General features: G+C 41.0%; 1 protein-coding gene across 7 annotated transcripts in view; it reads left to right on the top strand.

Annotated features, from left to right (window-relative positions):
• Positions 1–19,743, top strand: part of LOC111572618 (rho GTPase-activating protein 21) — a 95,879-nt gene extending 76,136 nt beyond the window's left edge. For 6 of the 7 annotated variants that reach the window (XM_055006880.1, XM_055006879.1, XM_055006877.1 and 3 more), the window contains 17 exons: positions 3,126–3,272; positions 3,362–3,464; positions 4,244–4,280; positions 4,620–4,739; positions 5,132–5,431; positions 7,769–7,824; positions 7,946–8,094; positions 9,079–9,221; positions 9,319–9,477; positions 9,782–9,860; positions 9,950–10,023; positions 10,144–10,233; positions 10,317–10,442; positions 10,525–10,566; positions 11,880–11,985; positions 15,133–15,164; positions 16,932–19,743. In XM_055006880.1, the coding sequence (XP_054862855.1) occupies positions 3,126–3,272; positions 3,362–3,464; positions 4,244–4,280; positions 4,620–4,739; positions 5,132–5,431; positions 7,769–7,824; positions 7,946–8,094; positions 9,079–9,221; positions 9,319–9,477; positions 9,782–9,860; positions 9,950–10,023; positions 10,144–10,233; positions 10,317–10,442; positions 10,525–10,566; positions 11,880–11,985; positions 15,133–15,164; positions 16,932–18,590 (3,422 nt within the window). In that variant the 3' untranslated portion in view covers positions 18,591–19,743. The remainder of the gene's footprint in view (positions 1–3,125; positions 3,273–3,361; positions 3,465–4,243; positions 4,281–4,619; positions 4,740–5,131; positions 5,432–7,768; positions 7,825–7,945; positions 8,095–9,078; positions 9,222–9,318; positions 9,478–9,781; positions 9,861–9,949; positions 10,024–10,143; positions 10,234–10,316; positions 10,443–10,524; positions 10,567–11,879; positions 11,986–15,132; positions 15,165–16,931) is intronic. The other variant, XM_023276381.3, reaches the window with a different exon arrangement.
• The last annotated feature ends 1,276 nt before the right edge of the window (positions 19,744–21,019 follow it).

Raw genomic sequence — 21,019 nt, forward strand, 5'->3', positions numbered from 1 at the left:
CACACACAATCCCTGGAACATCTCATATTTCCCCTCAGTGTTGTACAGAGAAAGAAACCCAAGAACATCGTCCTAATGGACTGTGACATAACAGAGAAATAAGAGCATTCCTCCAGCAATCTGCTTCAATTAGATTTCATAGTGGGCTTCCAAACAATAAGTGGAACAACTGCTCTACATTAGCTGCCTGCCAAGCATTTTGTGTTGGGAACAGAACATAGCCGGTGCTGCTGAAGTACATGCAAAATGTCACGTCCCCTCTTGTTTACGATGATCCTCGTTTCGTTACGCGTTTCCTCCGAAACACCGAATGTGTCAGAGTTGAAGCGAGCTGTGTTTGCATGTTGTAGGGTTTGAAATCAAGCCTCGTCTTCTGTCTTTTTCCATCTCTGCCAACTTTACAGGCTGACAAGCTTGAACTCGACCTTGCATCCTCAGTTGTGTCTTCATCGGTGACTCATTACCGTCCAATGAGAGCAGCTCTTGTGTTTGTCAGTGTCCCAGAACCTGCAGGGGTTAATCATATCTTCTTCCAGCAGCATTTGCCCCCGTACACACTAAACACTCCTCAGCTTTCACCTTCTAACTCACTGCATTTACATCTAGATTAGATTAACATTTAAGCACTTTCAGGTGTTTGATTAACACCAGTGAGAGCTGTTTTTTGTAGAGGTGCGAAGGAAATTCATTAACACAATCTGTCCTTTTTCATATAGATTAAAGCACGATGGCTGATTTTTTTCAATATAAATTTGGACAAATCTTAAAGGAAGCAAATATATTTAAAACAGATACCATTCTCAAGTCTGTCCATTACATATTAAACCACAGCCAGCAAGTTTTATGTTGTTCAAACTGTGCTAAAAGTGAAGCATGAAACCGATAAATGGTGGTTTTATGAACGAGTTATGGACAAAATGCTGAAGAAATTATCATTGCACCCAGCATAGAAGTCCACATTGTAAGAATTGTATTATTTATGAACAGATACAGGCTAGTTGTTTCCCCCAAGTTCCAGCCTTTATACCAAGCTAAGCTCACCATCTTGTGCGTACAAGTTCATATTTCCAGACATGGGTTGAAGAAAGATTTATAGATCTGCATTGTTCTCCTTCTGTTGAAAGCTACATCAATCTTCATGTCTAAAACTGACCCAAAAATTAAGTGTAACTGTGTCAAATCTAGCTGGCTGCCTCCGTCTTCCCAGAAACCGAATTAGAGGTATATAAACAAGTGATTAAATGAAATAGGCATCTGGCTGGCTCGGCAGAAATGAGGTTTGCAGTGTCATGGGAGATGTCTTGGAGGTTTAGGGGGGAGAGATTTCACAGCAGTACCCAGCTAACAAGCAGATCAGATGTTTCATATTAAATTGTGCCATTGAAAGTACAAGAATTGCAACAGTACATTAGCATCTAGAGGAATTTGATCTTTTAGATCTTTTTTTTTTAATGCGCTTGATATTTTTAACCTGGTGTTTTATTTTCTAATAAAAGGGCTTTTCATGAAGTGAAACAACACTTTTCATGAGATGTATTTATAACAGTAATGATTTGAAATGGTATTCCTGTCAGCATGAAGTGCTGTGTTAAACAAGTTTGCTTTTGCTCTACATGAATGTAAAAACAGTGTTCAAGAACATAATATGCTCTTTCTATATTACCACAGTCGCTGATATGATTCATTTCAGGAAGTCTTTGTCCACCTCACATATCTCCTAATTTGTTTTTAGGGCTTGCCATCTTGCTGATATCAGACATTATGACACAGTCTCGTCTGTGATGATGTAACGTTAGCCGACAACACTGCAGATGTGTATTTAAAAGGAAAGGTGTGTGGCAGCTTATCAGGACTGAAACACCTACATGACTGGCTGACTGCGTCTCTGTCTGCATTACTTTGCTTTTGTTCCTTATCGCTGTATTTTATTGCTGTCTGCTGGAAAAGTTTATACAAGTTGCAACATCAGAGATGAGTTGTTTTTTTGAAGTTTTTATCTAGAGAATGATTTCCTGTAGCAGCCAGCAACTGGCATAATTCCTAAGGTGAATGAGTTCAGTAGAGCTAATTCCTTCCCCTCTCATTTGTTTTTGGAGATTTTTATACAGTGGGTCCTTGATGTTAGAAGCCTGTAAATTCTGTCTGCTAAAATGACAGCTGTCACTACAATGAGAATCTTATAGAAGGTCTAAATATGCTGTTGATGGCTGTATGACAGAGAAAAGCTTCAAGCTCCAGGCAGAAAGTCAGCATCATCATCAGTTGATTGTCGAACTAGAAGTATAATACAGAAATACTTTGTTCAAATATATCCCTGGCTCATTATGCAGTTTACTAGATATTTTGACGGATGTGTTTCACTTCCTAAAATCCAATAAAAACCAGCCTTACCTTGCACCAGTAAATGGAAAGCTAGTTCCTGACCCTGTTTACTTGTTCGCTGTACATGGTAACATTTGCAGTTTCCATGAGGGCAGACAAACACATGCTATAATTTATTCCTTACAGTTTCATTTTCATGTTTTTGATGCATAAAGACACGTGGCTGTCTTTTTAAATGCTGTATGGCTCATACTACAAACCCTTGCGTACGACTCTACATGTGTAGATATGTATCCTGGAAATCTAACAGTTGCTAAGCTATGACCATAGACTGTATGAAAAAAGATGGAGGTATCTTCCAGGTGTGAAAAGTGAGGACTTTAATCTGCAGTCTTTCTAATAGCCAGCAGGGGGGCAACGATTCTAGTGGCAAAACGAAGTCTGATTGTAAAGAAGTCTAAGAGAAAATGAGCCAACTTCTCATTTGATTTGTTACCTCAGGAAATATTTTCTCAATGAGTTTATGGTATCAGTTGCTAGTTCCAAGTCTCCTTCAATACATCATTATGTTCATTTTGTAAATTATGATCCTGTTTACAGTAAAATAGATAACAAAGCCTTGTATGTTTTTAGCGGGGCTGACTTGTGATTGACAAGTCACTACGTCTGCCTTTTATGTACAGTTTTATTTACAGTCTATGACAGTGACAGTCAATGGAGATGGTTCACTAAACAACTATTCTAACCTGAAATATTCTGTGTTTTCTTGCCTCGTAACTTAGTTCCCACATTTCTGTCCTCAGATGAACCGTCCAGTCCCAGTATTGACCTGGACAGCGCACATATCCCTGCGTCTGCTGTGATATCCGGAACACCGATCATCACCACCATCCCACCCAGCCCGACTTCTCCGTCCCCTCTCATTCGACGCCAGCTCTCACACGACCAAGGTATGTTCTTCCCACATCGAAGCATAGGTCAGCTGCTGAATCTGAGGTTATGGACAGTTTCAAATAATTATTTGACCCTCTCTTAATAGATTCTCTCCGTCTCACAATTATTGAGTCAGATTCTGGTACGAAAACCGAGCGGTCCAAGTCGTACGATGAAGGCCTCGATAACTACCGGGAGGAAAGCAGAGGGTAAGTTGCACTCAGTTAGGATTGACTGGCTGAAGTTTAACCCAAAAAAGCACAAATATTATAGAAAATTCCACAGTCTTCTTTGTAAGCTCTGGTCAAATACATGTTGACAGTTTTGGCCATGGATGTGTGGGAAAGTCAAACTCTGGTAGCTACTGATTAGTTGAGACTGCAGCTCGGTCTAATAAATAATTACAAAGCAGTACAAACAGGAACACCAGAGGTATAATTTATCATAGCATCATGAACAAGACATTTACTGTGTTACACTCGCTTTTTAATGAAAAATAAACTACTAAAAAACATGAAAATGGTCATCAAAGGTGCACCATACCAGTGGTTTAACTCCTTTTCAGTGCCGATGTTCACGTGTCATAGTTTTGATCTCTTAAAAGTTCGGCTTTCTTAAAAGCTTACAGCCAGCATATAGCTTTATTAGTAGCATATCTTTTAAAGTCACATATAACTTCCATAAAGTCATGTAATTGATCTGTTTTGCTTCTAAACCACAAAAAAAAAAAAAATGCACTGTAGTTTACCTAGAAGTTGGATGTTTTGTTTCTGTGTTCAGTCCAAACTACTGGTTTATTGGTAGCTTGTTTAAACCAAACCAAACATATTCAAAGTGGTTCAGATAGTATTTTTCCCCAACAACATATCTGAAATTACTCCAGTTGTAGCTTTTGACACTTAGTTTATTGTTGGTGAAAATCTAATTCTCAAGCTTTGGTACATTTCATAATATATTTCGCTCATGATATCTTTTCTCTTCTATTCAGGAGGTCCTTGATACCGGGTTTGAAAAGTCTTAGGAAGGTGAGTGTTTATCAAACACAGCTGAGCGTGACTGGTTTATCTGCATTTCCTGCCTGGATACTTATTAGCCCTGTCGTTCACACCCAGCCGATGAAACCTCTTCCACTGAAATGTGAATATGTTATGGAAATTGGGACAGCTGTAAAGCAACAGCAGACTTTTTATGTGGTAAATATTTGATCCAGAAGGTGTGGTAGTGTTTTTCTGTGTGTGCTGTACCTGTATATTTATAACAGGCTTTTTAAACTCAATAATTTAACTGATACAGCATCTGTTGTATGACGATGTTGGCAAAACACGAAGTTTTCAAGCTTTGTTTTATTTTGTTCTGCGTTCTAGGCTGTGGACAGGTCATCAGAAGATTCAGGCTCCAGGAGAGATTCCTCCTCAGACGTCTTCTGTGACGCCACCAAAGAGGGTTTACTGCATTTCAAGCAGCTTCACACCGATAAGGGAAAGGTGTGCACTCTCTCCATATCATGTAACTCACACCCTGGCACAGAAAATATAGCACAAACATGCTCATCTGTGAGGACACGCTTAAGCATCGCTTGACCTACTTTACGAATTGGTTTACTAACAGCAACAGGTCTGTCCTTGTTTCGCGATACCTACTTCTTTTTTTTTTTTTTTTTTGTCTCTGCTGTGTTTCTCTTGTTTGACCAGTTCGAACTCACAGCTGCCTTTGACCTCATTGCACGAGGTCTCACTTTGTCCTCGAGGCAGTAATTATGGGTTGCGATTCCAACAATAGGAGTGTTTTTAACGTTACTGAGAGGAAGGGTTACGGTTCAATTCCTTCCTTTTTGCTTTGTTAAGCTCACCTCTTCTTCTTGGCCTATTTTGTGCAGCGTGTCGGAGGGGGTATGAGGCCGTGGAAGCAGATGTACGCCGTGCTGAGAGGTCACTACCTCTGCTTATATAAAGACAAAAAGGAGGGTCAAGCTCATGCCAACTGCCAAGCCATTGATGAGCCCCTGCCAATCAGCATCAAGGCCTGTCTGATTGACATCTCCTACAGCGACACGAAGCGTAAGAACGTGCTGAGATTGACCACGTCGGACTGCGAGTACCTGTTCCAGGCCGAGGACCGAGAGGACATGCTGGCCTGGATCAGAGTCATACAGGAGAACAGCAACCTGGATGAGGAGGTACGAATCATGCCATCACTTCAAGAAAAGCTGTCTGGGTCATGTGTCTCACATGACTTAGATATTTGAGGAATTTAAAGTCCGGATATACTAAAATCATAAAAACAAATTACCAGCATAACCTTGTTCACTTCGTCATTGGGTTGACAGTTTAGATTTTATCATTTTATTGACGAAGTTGGCAGCTCAGGCAGTTTAGTAGTTCCTGCAAGGACAACCGCCTCAGGCTCTTTATGTAGATCCTCCACTCATCTCAGTCATTGAATGCTTTTCATTATACTATCTTATCCTCTCTCCTCCTGTGACCTAGAAATCGTCCCCCTCCGTCCTCTTAGAGAGTCTTCCAATAACTTAAATGTACTTCGAGGTAAATGGAGGCTTTGGGAGGAGCTTAAAGCGAGAAATTACAGGTGTACTGTAAGCTGAAGACTTTGATCAAGTGGCGCAACGTAAATGCTGCAGTTTCCTGAGTGATAGACCTGTGCATCAGAAGAACCTGCTGTGGCCTGAGATTAACATTATGGAAACAAGAATTTCAAAAATCCTTCAAGACGTGAAGAAAAGACACAAGTGAAGGAAGCGAGGACACGTGCTAGCATAGCTTCAGTAAGACGTTTTTATGTCTTAGACAGCCGTGGCCGTTGTGTTTTCTGGTTGTCTGTTCATCCCAGTATTATGAACACAAACTCTCTTATAAACTATCTGAAAATTTCTTGAAACTTGGTGCAAATGTTCTCTTGGACTCAAAGATGAACTGATTAGATTTTGCACATTATATATCACTGTGACCAAGAATTCACACGCTAATTATGACAAAATTTCACACAAATATGATCGAACAAAAGTGTTCTGTATCCAAAAAGGTCAATGATCAACTTCACAGTGACTTTTTGTTATTATGCAACCTTATAGCTCAGAAAACGAAGAGAAATGGTGGAGGCTTCGAACTGCAAGGCCATACTTCTAGTTTTAGAATATAAGCATGAATGAGAAGGGAATTTTTAAGTCAGCCATGTTAACAAGCTGTAGTCAGTTAACTGTTCAAAATGAACGAAATACAGAGGATGTTTTCAATTGCCTAATAGATTTGTCTCAAAGTCTGAGTGTATTATGAATTAGATGAACAGATAAACGTTGTTACTTGAATCATGAATTGGACAACAAAATTAAATTACAGAGCTCCCATCTGTCGCTGTCCAACCATCAACCTGATAAAATCTAAATGATTAAACACAGAAAAACAGCTGCATCACTTCTGGATTAACTGAGAGGATCCACAAATCGAACAAATATAACAGGCCCAAACATGATATTAGATTTTCTGACGCTGCTCATCATTTACTATTCTTTTATTGAATTAAGCATGTTATGGGATCATCTGCTCCTTTGTGGAGGTCAAACTTGATGCATGAAGTTCTTGTGACTCTTGAGTAACATTTCCCAGAATCAGAATCAGAAAAGCCTTTATTGCCAAGTGAGTACACACAAGGAATTTGACTTGTCTAGAGCTGTGAATGAAACTTGTCTGATACAGCATTAGAAGTGTTGATTACATAAATGATTAGATCATGGTTGATTAATTGTGTGGATGTGTTTTATTTAAAACACCCAAAATTGCTCTGTTCCAGCTTTTCAAATGAGAATATTTGCTGGTTTTCTTTGTCTTATGACAGCAAACTCAACTTCCTTGCAAAGAAAATGTTTTGTGAGCCTTTTTTTTTTTTTTTTTTTTTTTTTTCACATTTTACACATTACTATTGTTATTATTATGGAGACAGTAATTCAGATGAATCAGTAATGATAGTAGTTATTAGCTGCAGCCATATAAATAGTCAAATTTTGCAAATATGCACCTACTTATGAGGATTTGGCCCTTGTTCAAATCAAAAAGAGCAGTTTCTGACCAGTTTGTCCAATTAAGAGAGCTTCCTTCATGAGCAAACCTCGCAGAAAATAGTGAAAAGATTTAAGAGGATTAGAATATATAAACATGTTCTTGCACCAGACCCTTTTCTTTTGACACATGTAACATTAACTGAGGGCATAATTTAAATACAATAGTTCTTCTTGGTCTTAAAATAGGTGGGTCTCCACCCTCTACATTTGAAATTTAAGCCCATGTTTCCCCTCTTTTGAGCACCAAACCACGCCGTCCATACTGTGGCATTCCAATGGTCTTACCTGTGTCACCCGATAGCAGCAGGTTATGTAAAGATCCTTTACTGGCCTGCAAGGCGGGTTGAAGGTAACTGCTGCACCTGATGCTTTAAACAGCATCTATTGTGTCTCATGTCCATCCTCTTCTGCCCTTTTTTCCCCCTTCCTTCCTTTTTTTAGAACGCTAGCCATGACCTCATCAGCAGGAAGATCAAGGAGTACAACACCTTGATGAGGTAAGACCAAGAGGGAGGGGAGCTACAGAAAGTAGGTGGGAAGACAAGGGAGGTCTGCAAACTTCACACATAGTGGATGTAAAGTAGTAAGATCTGAATTTAGGGTCAATGTCTCACACAGTCCGACAGGCAGCAAGACAGAACCATCGCCCAGACCTTCACGCCAGTCGCTGAGCATCAGACAGACGCTGCTTGGAGGTAAAGGAGAGACCAAAGCAACAAGTCCACATTCACCCAAACCCGAGCAGGAGAGGAAGAACATGCACAAAGGTAGGAAAAGACAGAACTTTTTGGCTATGATAGAGTTTTATGTAACTTTTGAACCCATTATTATATCATAAAACAACAACAGGAAGTACTAGTAGATGTAAAAGCAGCACTTCGCCCCCATTTGCATGCATAAGCAACTTGTAAAGATTAAAATAAATAGTTAATGACACACTACATAATAGCTGGAAGAAGATTTAAGGTACCATTGGGTAGGTTTTATTGGAATATTGCGGGGGACACATTAAGCGGGAGGTCACTGAGCATGAAACATTTCATTTCCTACATTCTGGAGAATTTTTATGCACCAATTTGTGCCTTTTATGCATCCGTTTAGTGTGGAAATGTCACAGTAAAGTGCAAGTAAAGTGCACATGAGTCACCATTCATGCAGGCTGTTGTCCCCTGCTTTTTGTTTGTCTTCTTTCTCCTTCGTTTAGCTTCTTATTTAACATATTGTTTGACTATTTTTTGTTAACTAAGCTGCTCACTCTCCAGCATGTTGGTAGAGAGAGCAATTTCCCCTTGGGGATCAATAAAGTGTTTCTGATTCTGATTCTGTTGATGGCAAAATTCAGGACTGAGATGACAATTTATAATAATAGGGAAAAAGCAAAGTTTTCCACAGTACGTTCAGGGGGTTTATGAACTTTATAATTAGTTTTTAGATTTTTATATATATAATTCATATTTGGAGAGTAAAAAAAATGACCCGGTGCTGAAGACTTGACTCTGTTGGTTGCATTATTGTGTCTATTAGTAATGTTATAGCGATTTTTCAAAATAAAATGTTCTGTTTCGTTTATTTTTTTATGAAGGGGGCAATTGCACATGTTCTAGATATTGAGAGGAGCATCTGCTGCACACAAAAATCTGTTTACACTTTAACTGTTATCCGTTAAGTGCAGGAGGACCAATAAAAACGTCACAGATAAACGACGCAGAAGCATTCTGTTCATGCTATCCTGTTCTTCCTTGTGCATGCAGATGACACCAGCCCTCCCAAGGATAAAGGGACGTGGCGGAAAGGCATCCCGGGGCTGATGAGGAAACCTTTCGAGAAGAAACCGTCTCCAGGAGTCACGTTTGGAGTGAGACTGGATGACTGTCCTCCTGCACAGAACAACAAGGTTCATGCTGCTTTTTATTTGTACCGGTAATCAAAATGCAGAATTACAGGCATTTGGATCATTTCTTTGAACATTTTCCTGATTTCTCTGCCTTTAGTTTGTGCCTCTGATCGTGGAGGTTTGCTGTAAGCTGGTAGAAGAGAGAGGTCTGGAGTACACAGGCATCTACAGAGTCCCTGGAAACAATGCTGCCATCTCCAACATGCAGGAGGAGCTCAATAACAAGGGCATGAATGACATCGATATCCAGGACGATGTGAGTTATCGATCCACTGTTGCTTTAATTAAACTCTCCTTGGCCACACAGTAGGAATTAATGTTCTGCATGCAAATCTGAAAGACATTCAACGCTTGCCAGGTCAGTACATTGTTGTACTCTTGCCAGCAATGTGGCTTCAAAGTTATAACATCCAGTCATCATATTTTGACACATCAAAGGGTATAAAAGAAGCGTGCATTTCTGGATCACCGGCATTACAGACAACTAGTAGCAGTGTGGCAGAGCTACAGATAAGCGTCAGGCACGTTTTTCTCACGTGTCTTATTATTTTGCTTCACAGAAATGGAGGGACCTGAATGTGATCAGCAGTTTACTGAAGTCCTTCTTTAGGAAACTGCCTGAGCCCTTGTTCACCAATGGTAAGTAGATGCAGCGTGCCATCTAGTGGTTAAAAATTAGAACTGCAGTCTGAGAAAATGATCGTAATTTACTTTATTTTGACCTGCAGACAGGTACACAGATTTTATAGAGGCCAACAGAATAGAAGACCCAGTGGAGAGACTCAAAGTGCTCAAGAGACTGGTGAGTAATAGTTATTATCATATTCATTTATGAAGCATTTTGATGTTTTTACACCTTTTTGAGTGCTGTAACCTGAAAATACATTTAATTCATGTCTTACTTAACCTCGTTTCCTTACAGCTTCACGAGTTACCAGATCATCATTATGAAACCCTCAAGTTCCTCTCAGCTCATCTCAAAACTGTGGCTGAAAACTCAGAGAAAAATAAGGTATTCACTTCAGTAGTTTTGGGTTTTTTTCAGTCTCATTTTAGGAGGATTTGGAATAAAACTTGCTTTTTTTTTTATGTAAGATGGAACCAAGGAACCTGGCCATCGTGTTCGGCCCGACGCTGGTGCGTACCACCGAGGACAACATGACCCACATGGTGACACACATGCCAGACCAGTACAAGATAGTGGAGACCCTCATTCAAAATGTGAGCACCGGATCTTTCAGTGGCCACAGAGTCAATCACAAAAACAAAAACCTAATGTCTCGTGCCTTTTTTTTTCTTCCAGTATGACTGGTTTTTCACTGAAGTTGGAAACGGAGATCCAGTGGTGGGTACAGGCATCACTGCCATAACATTATTTACTTAGTTTCTCTCCTCTTTGTGGCATCTCATGTTCAGCTCAATTCAAAATGTTTTATTCTTTTAAAAAACTGAATATCATAATGGATAAAAGGTTAATCCAGCATCAGAAAATCACTTCATGTCATGAAAAGTGTAAAAAATGTTAGAAAAATTGATCATCTTCACATAAGGAAAACACCCTTGCAGACAGATATGGTTTAGCGAGGTTATTTATTGCTCAGATATTTTCTAAAGGTGAACAAAAGAGACAAACTGCAATGAAAAAAGAGCCTGTAAGTGTTGCTAAAATAAAGCAAAAGAGGATTCTAACTCCTGCTATTTAACTTTTAAAACAAACTCGGGAAAAGAGACAACGCCGTCACTCTCAATGTATTTAACAGTGATTATCTTGTGTGAATGTGCACAGCCTGAAACACTCTCCAGGTATATCGTGTACCCTGTGTGTTCAAGCACAGCTCAGTCCATGCGGTCACAGCAAAATTATAAAAGTTACCAAACTAAGAAGACACATAACAACAAGCTGTTCACATCAAATCACAGCTGCTTCAAGTGGCGTCTCTGCAACTACAGCAGCAAAATTCTGATTATTATTGAGCTGGAGTGGGCAACTCCAACCAGATTTCAGAGTCAGGCAAGGAAACAAATTGGTCGCAGCCAATCAAATGTGAGAAATCGCACTGTCCACTTTCAGCACTTTTTACATTTAGTTTGCCTTTTAATAAATGCAATCGATAGTAGAATGTTTGAGCTCATTTCATTGTAAATTAAATTAATATTTAGTTTATCCTCCTTCAGAGCGAGACAGAGGGAGGACTTGATAAGTGCTGCTCTTAGCTTATTGATGTGATAGAATTATAGCCGTCATTGAGTTTCAGATATGACTATATTGCACACATGTAGTTTCCACTTTATTCTGTAATAACATGCAAAAAGACAATATTTGTAGATATTTTTTTCCTATCTAACATTCAGATAAATCCTAAATGTTGAACCAATGGTATATCATATCAGTTATGTTGTATCATTGTATGCATTAGTCACTTTTATTTTTGGGAAGAACCTCATATGGCTACTTTAACCTGTTAATGTTGGAGCTGAAATTAAAAATATGTGGGACAAACGGTGTGGCTGGTCATAGTAAACCTGTAAGATGTTGGATTAAAGCAGCAAAAACACTACAAACCGTCTGCTGTGTTCAGGGACTTCAGGACTGCAGTTTTTAGACTCCTGTCCTGGGTCACGTCCTTACTGAGCTCTGTTTCTCTGCTCTGCTTTCAGACTGTGTCCCAGGAGGAGAGTGCAGTGGAGTCTCAGCCCGTCCCAAACATCGACCACCTGCTCACCAACATCGGCCGTACCGGCACATCGCAGGGTGAAGTATCAGGTAACACGCTGCCTTTGACAGGCCAACTCTGTGGTGGGTTTACCTTTCTCTACCCTTTCACTGCTGCGCACTGCGGTCAAAGTGGGATTGGTTGTGTTAAAACTAGCCACAAATGTTGATGATAACGCTGCTTCTTCCCTAGACCTAGCTTCCCCTTTTGCTTCTTTGGCTGTTGCCATTAGATAGAAATGTCTATGGCTAACCATGAGTCCAAATGCCTCTGTGGGTTTCAGTGGGCAATTTATCTGCATCCCTGAACAGATGCAACAAATTGTCTTGCTTCTTCATTTGCTTTATTAGATCTACTCGCCGTCTTCGGTATATGCTAGTCTTTTACAGTTAATAGATTTTTTTCCTCTTTTTTAATCATCTCTCTGCCCCTTAATACCTCTTAATACCCCCGTACGGGCTGTCTTCCTTCCCCCTCTTTATCCTGCCTACTGTTGCAATAATACGGCATGTTCTTTCCCACGTCAGAAATAGATGTTTTTACAGTGAAAGGCGACCTCTGATTCCTCTGTCTCTAGTGAGGCTCTGTCGGGTGTCCTAAAGGCTTTCCCAGCATTCACACATACTGATCTTGACACAGGCCAAGTGGGAGGAGTCTATCACACCATGATGTCACTGATGGACTCTATAATGTCCGTGATGGACAGCTGGAACTGTAGGAAGAAGGAGGATTGTTGCCCCCAGTGTAGCTGCCTAGTCTGCAGGAACCCGCAGTTCTTTTAAGAAATGCCAAAGAGAAAAAAACAAGCGTTAAACAAAGAAACCGTGATGAAAAGGGGAAGCGAAGCGGCTACACGGTACTGTACAGCGTCCGCTGTTGTGGGTTTTCTATCAGAGTATACCTAACACAGGCCGGTGCTACTGTCTGAAAGGCTCTCCGCTGTCTCTCCTCACTGTCTCGCAAGCTTGCCAACAGGAGAGATAGCATGGTATGGTTTCTACGTCACCAGTCAGTGTGCACTTGCATATTGTGCCATCATCTGTATTGCAAGGGGTGTATAGGGGGGCTTGGCTATGTCACACAAACACAAATTTTACTTAGAGACGAAGGATGATAAGAGCAGATGTGACTACAGAGCAGGTGATTGTAGGTTTTCCTTGCTCACACTCTCTTTCTCATTTAGTGTCCTTTCTTCTCATATAGCTAGCCCCTCTGTGACCCCCCTGTCACTTTGATTTTTTTGGTTTCTTCCATAGCCGTCTCTGTCATCACCGTGTCTCTGTTGTCATGTCACCTCACACTGCTTCACTGGTAAAATCAGCAGTTTTTGTATTGTGTGTGTCTGTAATGTTGGGCTTCAGATGTGTATCTGTATCGACCGTTCAGCTGCAGCGATTCGTTTTCTCTGATCGACTAATCGGCAGCTAATTTAATAATAGCTTGTATCTTTTCTAGCAAAAAGATCATTTATTTTTTGTTCCAGGTTCTCAAATGTGAAAATTTTCTTGATTTTTCATTATATTAAATTGAATTTTTGGGGGTTTTGGACTATTCGTCACACAAATTAAGACATTTGGTGAGGTCACATTGGGTTATTTCTCATTTTTTCACTTTGCAGTTATTCGAGAAAGTACTTGGCAGAATAATCAGTATCAACAGTAATCACTACATGAAACTCTAATTGATAGAAATGTTTGCAACATTAAAGACTGCAATCTCCAACCAGAGGCTTCAACTTAGTTTGAAGCCATATCAACAAAAAAATTGGCATGTCATCTTTACATTATTAAATTGGCCACAATGCGCTTGTTGCACTCTACCTACTAGCTTTATAAGCCCAAATTAATAAAAAAAAAAAAATAACATGAAGCTAGTATTTGTAGCATCAAATCCTTTGAACCTGAATTTATACCAGCTACCTGCCCATATTCATGTAATTTCTGCAAACAGAACTATATTAACTGATGATCCTAGCTCAAGAACTGTTGAGGAATGTATTAATGATTTAATATTTTGTAATGCAGACTAGTTTGCCTAGTTAGGTTTTTACTTTTTTGTCATGTCGGTTGTTGAGGTGAGATATATGAACTGCGGTTTCAGAAGTTTGATTACCCTCAACTTTTTGGGCATACAACTGAACAAAATGCAGCCACATCAACATCTTCCACGTGGTTTAATTTAGTTTGGAGCCGATTTTGAGTAAAGGTTTGGTGAGAATGTTACACTTAGTAGTCTCTATTAGTTAGACTTAGTTCAGAATTGTGAAAGTGGAGGTGATCACAGGTAGTCTGTTCTCCTGCCGTGAAAAATAATGGATTAATGTTGAGATTTCCCGTTATGAAAGTAACACTGTTGATTGTTCAAACAAGAAGAATCTGAGCAGATATGAGAAAATTAACCAACCAGGACCCTACAGCCCCAGTCTTAAAGTTAGAGAACTTCAAAAAAAAAAAAAAAAAACAATCAGGTGATCTGAAAAATGCTCCATCATGGCAACCATCCAAGCTCATTAGAAATTGACACAGATGTTTTTGAAAGACAGTGATCAGGTTGTTTGTACAGATTTCTTTAAGAGGTCTCGAGCCAAAAGTGTTTGACATTTGAGAACTGTAGCTTCTTCTGTTGGAAGAAACAGTTGATTTTCCTTAAAGTGCAGCTGCAGTAGGTTTCAGTATCAGTAGAGGAGCTCATGTTTTGGCGCTAGCAGTGAGTAAGTGTTATGATAGGATCACATCTTTATGACAGGTTAACAACCTCAGTCGCCATCCGTTGTGTTGCATGGCACATTATCTCCTCCGCTGCTTTAAAATGTGTTTGTTGCCAAAGTTGCACTCAGAATCACTGACAGAAAGTTTGATAGAAGCTGCTGACAGCGTCTTCTGACTCTCTGTAGTCCATCTACATGTGTGAGTGGAGTGTCAGAGGTGGGAGGAGTTTCACATGCCAGGTAGACGTGGACCTGAGTGTAACGTAGAGCCCATCTGTCCCTGTGTGCAGCATGGCCTGTCGTCTGCTCATGTATGTGCTCACATGTCGTCGGCGTTTTTACACTTTCCATGCTTCCTCTCATCAACATGTTTCTCTCTTCTCCTTGTTTTCCTCTCTGGTTCATTCCCCCACATTGCACCTCCTCCTACATGTGTTCATCTGTGTTTTACCATCATCTAACATACCTCTCTTTTCTCTTTTACCTGCAGGTTCACCGACTAGTGACTCAGCTAAATCAAAGGTGAGTGTGTGTGTCCAGCATCTCAGGCCACTGATAGTGTAGGATGACAGGAGGTAGGACGAGACCAGCCTCAAATCAACTTGCCTACACGTTAAAGGGTTGTTTCACCCAAATCACAAGTGGTATCTGGCAGCACAAATGGTTTTAGTTAGTTGCACTCACTTTTTGAGGTATCCCAAACAATGGAATGCATTTTAATTTGTGATACTCAGCACTGAAAAGGTTTATTTAAGAAGTTCAACAGCAACATCTGCAATCTGACCAATGCAGTGTTGGAATAAATTGTCCAGAACGTCATAATTCGGCCTTAAAATGAAAGATCAACAAGCCTTTCTGAACACTGTATTGTAGTCAAGAACAATTCAAAACTTGAAGTTTGAGGAATCTTCAAAAAATTACCACTTAAAAGAGTTTTTTTTTCCCCTCATGATGCATCTTCCAGAGTAGAACCTGTGTGTTTTGTCGTCAGGCACTCATCCATCGCACCACCGTGATATGGCATCAAAAAATTTTGCACAAACCATATTTTTGTTCTGTGATCAATACTTTCAGTCAAGCCATGGGTCTTTCAAACTTTGCCACTGAACAGAGTCTGACTCTGATGCAGCTTGAGTGAAAAATGTAATTATGGAGGCAGTGATAAAAAGAAAATATGTTGCCATGAACTGATGCATTTTAAAAACAATTAAAAGCATGTGTTGGTGTAAAATAGTGATGTCGACATCCTTAATTATGCCCTTCTCTAGATGTCCTCATTTCATAAGATAACAACTTTACTCTTGTTCCAGAAATAACTAAATGAAATGCAGTCCATGGAAGAAAAGCAATATTCTACAAACATGCTGACTTTTATGACACCTTGCTTACATCAGTACAACAACTGATAAGATGTTTACTGGTTCAGCTGATATAAAGCAGATGTTTTTTGTAAGAGGCGGTGGGACGTGTCATTTCGCCCACCGACTTCTCTTCAGGGTTCCTAAAGAGGCGAATCTCCGTCATAAACAAACCACTTCACACCTGCTCTGAGTTCTTGGTGTGGAAAGGAGCCTGTTGCTGTTATGTCATGGGGTTTCAGGGTTTTTTCTTCAAGATAACCTACAAACTTGGTTGTTTCCTACTTCTCAGTGCTGTGATCCCAAATTCTGTTCTGCTAACATCCATAATATTAGCGAGGAAGCAGCATTCACAGGGTTCGATACCTCAAAAACTAGACACATGAAAACGATTTGCATGAGTAGATATCAAAAGAGATGAGGAAAATCGTGCTTGGAATTGGATAATGTCTTAAGTTCTCCTTTAAAAATGGGCAATCTTTCATAGAGGACCTGCTTAGTGACATTAAACTTGATAGTTAAAGCTCTGGAGTATGCAGGAGATTGTTATGAGGTGCATTAATTGAAGGTGCTTTTCATCATTGCACTGCTGTTATCTGGCTGCCCCTCTTCAGCTTTATCACCAGTCATGGCAGCGTTCAGGCTTTTTTTGCGGAGATGCTTCGGTTCATGCTGTGCTGCCGCTTCTCCTGCTTCTGGCATGGAAACAGTACTGTGCTCCCTGTTAATGTGGTTGCTAATGTTCCTCTCTCTGTCCACTTCTCTGGTTTGTGGTGCTTCACGGGAGCAGGTGGAGTACAGACTTAAGTTTCCAGGCAGGGGTGAAGGGGTTTGAAAGGGTTTTATTTAGGTCTCCTCCTTTGTGTTCCTCAACATCACTCATTTTGGTGTTTTTCTGCCCTTTCTTTGTCCGTCGCTGTCCTTTCTGCAGGGTTCCTGGGGCTCAGGGAAGGACCAGTGCAGCCGAGAGCTCCTGGTCTCCTCCATCTTTGCTGCAGCCAGCCGCAAAAGAAAGAAGTCAAAGGAGAAGCCGCAGCCTAGCAGCTCAGATGACGATCTGGACGCTGTGTTCCCCAAGAAGGAAACCACCGGCCAGAAGCCGAGTGAGGCTCAGAGTGAGACTCGTCCCAGCCCCAACGCAAAGCAACAAGCACGGGCAGAAGACAGGAAAGAGAACGGCAGAACTGTGGAGCTCACACCCAAAGCTAAGAGAGAGCACCGAAACTCCTTATTCCTGAAGGAGAAGACTCCGTCCAGACACCCTTCCCCTTCTCCTTCCCCAGATATCTCCGGCTCTCCCAACATCAGCTACCAAGTGGCTCCTCAGGGTAAGTCCTCCCTGTCGGATCCTCCGTCCCAGCTGGATGAAAATACCTCAGACCTCGGGACAATGAGCTCTGGAGCGTCGGTGCCACGATCGAGACCGAAAAAGTGGACCGTCGGAGCCTCCCCTGACTTGCCAGCATGTATCGGGCTGGGAACAGGTGCAGGGGCGTCCGCCGGAGCAGAGGTGAGCTCCATCACCTCCGACTACTCCACCACCTCCTCCATCACCTTCCTGACCGGAGCAGAGTCCAGCGCACTGAGCCCGGAGCTGCAGGGCGGGGAGGAGGCAGACGACGAACGCAGCGAGCTCATTAGCGAGGGACGACCCATGGAGACGGACAGCGAGAGCGACTTCCCCGTTTTTGCTCCAGGAGGTGGCAACAGCCAGTCGACGCCCTGCCCCGAGCAGAGCCAGGAGAAGGCCAAGCCGAGAGCCGGTGGTGGTGTCGCCGCCGAGGGGAGCACCACGCCCAAACTGGAAGCACGGCGCCTTTTCCCGTCGCACAGGATGATCGAGTGCGACACCCTGTCCAGGAGGTGGTCTCTCAGACAGAAAACAGACAGCGAGTCATCAGTAGAAGGTGCTGCTGGGAGCGGGGAGCGCAGCGAGGGAAGGGCGGACTCTTCCACCAGGCTGTCCCGAGTCCTGGAGGTGATGAAGAAAGGCCGATCCACGAGCAGCCTCAGCTCGTCTTCACGCAGCGAGTCGGAGCGTCAGGAGCCCGCCTGGCACCTCAAGATCACCGAGCGGCTGAAGTTCAGGTTACGAACGTCTGCGGACGACATGTTCGCCCAGAAGAACCGAACCCCGGACGCTCGCGGTAAGAAGAAGAACATCCGCCGGAGGCACACCATGGGCGGGCAGAGGGACTTCGCAGAGCTGGCGGTCATCAACGACTGGAGGGAGCAGGGCGGCGTGGACCAGGCGGCCGAACTCTCAGCTCTGGACCGACTCAAGCCCAGATGCTCCTCTCAGGACTTCTCCATCCGGGACTGGATCGCCAGAGAGCGCTGCAGAGGCTCCGAGTCGAGCGGCGAGGTGGCGCCCAAAGCCGTCCCCGAGGATGATCACCCGGAAGCGCAGGATGCCGCGCCGGAAAGACCTCCACCTTCGGCCTCCCCGGGCGGTCAGCCGCTAACCGGAGAGCAGCTGAACGGCAGCGGGCTGCAGGGCAAAAACAAAGCCTCCCTCGGGGCAGACGCTCACCCACAAAAACTCTCTGGAGCACAAGTCGTCCGTTCACGGTTCTACCAGTATCTGTGAAAAGGAAAGGGTGGGGCAGGACAAACAAAACCAGGATGAATGTGTAAATGTACGAATGTGGGTATTTTAGCTAAGGTTACTGCACAATATTTTTTCTACAAAGTATACTTTATGTATCTACTGTACATACTGTGTATAGGCTTTCATGATTGTTACTGGAATAATGCTGAAGAGATGTTTATGTGTGTAATTCCGCTGAATTGTTACTGGAACACACGAGGAAACAAAACACGGACTGTCTCCTGCAGGATCTACTAATGCAAGAATGTGACGAGGATTGTTTTACAGCACTAATAAAAGGCTCAACTTGAGTATTACTGAGGAACGCAGGAGGAAGACGTTTTTTAAAAAGGAATCATGGTTCAGTTCTTCCTCTTCTAAGCGGTATGAAGAATGTATTACTCTGTTTGGACTAACACTAGTTGCTTGTGACAATACTGTCTTTCAGAAACAACATGTATGTATTTTTTCTTTTTTCTTTTTTTTTTTTTTGCCTGTACTTGAAGTACGTGGAAATAACTGAGGGCTGCTTTCTGAGCTGGGTGCTGTGGGAAGTTTCTGTGTGTTTTTCACAGTACAGTCACAACAGCCAGATATTAGCTTGAGGGAACTGGAGGATTATTATAGTTTTATCAAATAAAGACTGAAAAACAGTAATGAATTGCTGATACTATAGTATGTAATGCTTGGTACAGTAGTTTTTATTTCCAAACTTTGTCCAGTTATAGTCCAAAAAGTACATTTTTACATATGTGCGAATTGTTTTTATCTCGAGAAGAAAAAGTGCCTCTTTTATTTTTCTTTTTTAAACTGTTTTTATAGACAGTTGTCCGGATGAGAAGCGTTAGGAGAGAATCAACCTCACAGGCATTCCAGATTTTTTCCTGTTTTTAGTTCAACTCACAGCAACGCCGGAGCGTTCGAATTCATGTTTTATGTTTCAGTAATTCATTTTTTTTCTCCCCCTCTGTGTTTTTAAAGTGCAGTAAAATGCATGGGCGCTTGAAAAAAAAAAAAGTGGGAGAAAAAGATTTATCTTTGGAACTGCATGAGACAATGTTTGCCCAACAGTGAACATCTCGCCTGTGTACAGCAGAACACGGGTGTGACGCCCCCCGTCAACAAACACTGGAAATAAATAATCTTTATTAGATGATCGTGTCTGTTTGGTTTCATTCTTTTATACACAGACATTAATAATAGACTCAGGAATGATTTACTCTGACCTTCTTCTTGTTTTTATTGGTAAAGCCACATGTTTTGCTTTCTAGAATTACATAATTTTAAAATGAGAAATAGTCTGATTTAGTTTATAATGGCAGTCATTGAAGTGCAGAATATTTTGCGTATTTTTACTTTGTCTAACAGATGACAAAAACAATCTATTTCTGATGCTTTTTGGATATTAAATGCTGCAGTTTTGTCAGCAGTTTAAGTAAAAATGTCTCATTTAATGATTAGAAATGTGCTTTCTCCTGAATATACAAAACACCAACATAGAAGAAATGTTATGCCATAAAAAGTTGCACAAACTGCAACTAACCAACACAGCAAAGGATGAAAGGAAGTATAATTTCGAATCAAAACACTTCAGATCATGCATTTTTTTTGTTCAACTAGTCAACATTCTCGATTTAAAGTTTTGGATTTTGCAGTTTAGTGACAAAAACATCTTTCCTTTCACTACGTGAGACTATGGTTAGTGATGCTACCAAGAAACATGTATTTTGATAATTTAAAAGCCCTTATTACTGACTTTTACACTTATTTATTCGAAATCAGAATTAAAAGGCTTGAAACAATTGCAGATATACGGTGTAAATATATCTGATTGCGAAAACTGAGACCGTTTCTTTAGGATGTTTCTGGACATTTTATTCACATGATCATTTATTCAAAGCAAAACAAAACAAAAAACTAATGTATGTGTTTTCTACCTGAATTTATTAACTATTGGTTTCCCAGCTTAGACTCAGGGCTCCAAGTTAAATACTTTGAGAATTATTTACTGACCAAACACTACAAATCAATAATACAGGAATCATTTACATTTACTATTCTGTTTCTATTTCCTTTACTGTGGCGCCACCTTGTGGTTTTAATAATTCACTGTACACAACAATAAATATCAGAATCAGCTTTAATGACCAAGTATGTACACAACATACAAGGAATTTGTACAAGCAATTTTAACTAGAAAAATAAGTAATAAAATGAAAAATTTACATGATTTACACATCGAGAAAAGAATATATAAATACAGTAGTGCAAAATGATGATTGCTAGAGTGATAATACAGTGCAAAAAGCAGAGAATACTGTTCTTTTTCTGCAAAAATAATGTACATCTACATTGTGTATTGTGTATCTTCAGTCATTTAAAGACACAAACTTACATTTCAGTGGACTTAGAAGTTGCTATAAACACGA

This window comes from Amphiprion ocellaris, chromosome 22 (assembly GCF_022539595.1).
Source record: "Amphiprion ocellaris isolate individual 3 ecotype Okinawa chromosome 22, ASM2253959v1, whole genome shotgun sequence".
Classification (NCBI taxonomy): domain Eukaryota; kingdom Metazoa; phylum Chordata; class Actinopteri; family Pomacentridae; genus Amphiprion; species Amphiprion ocellaris.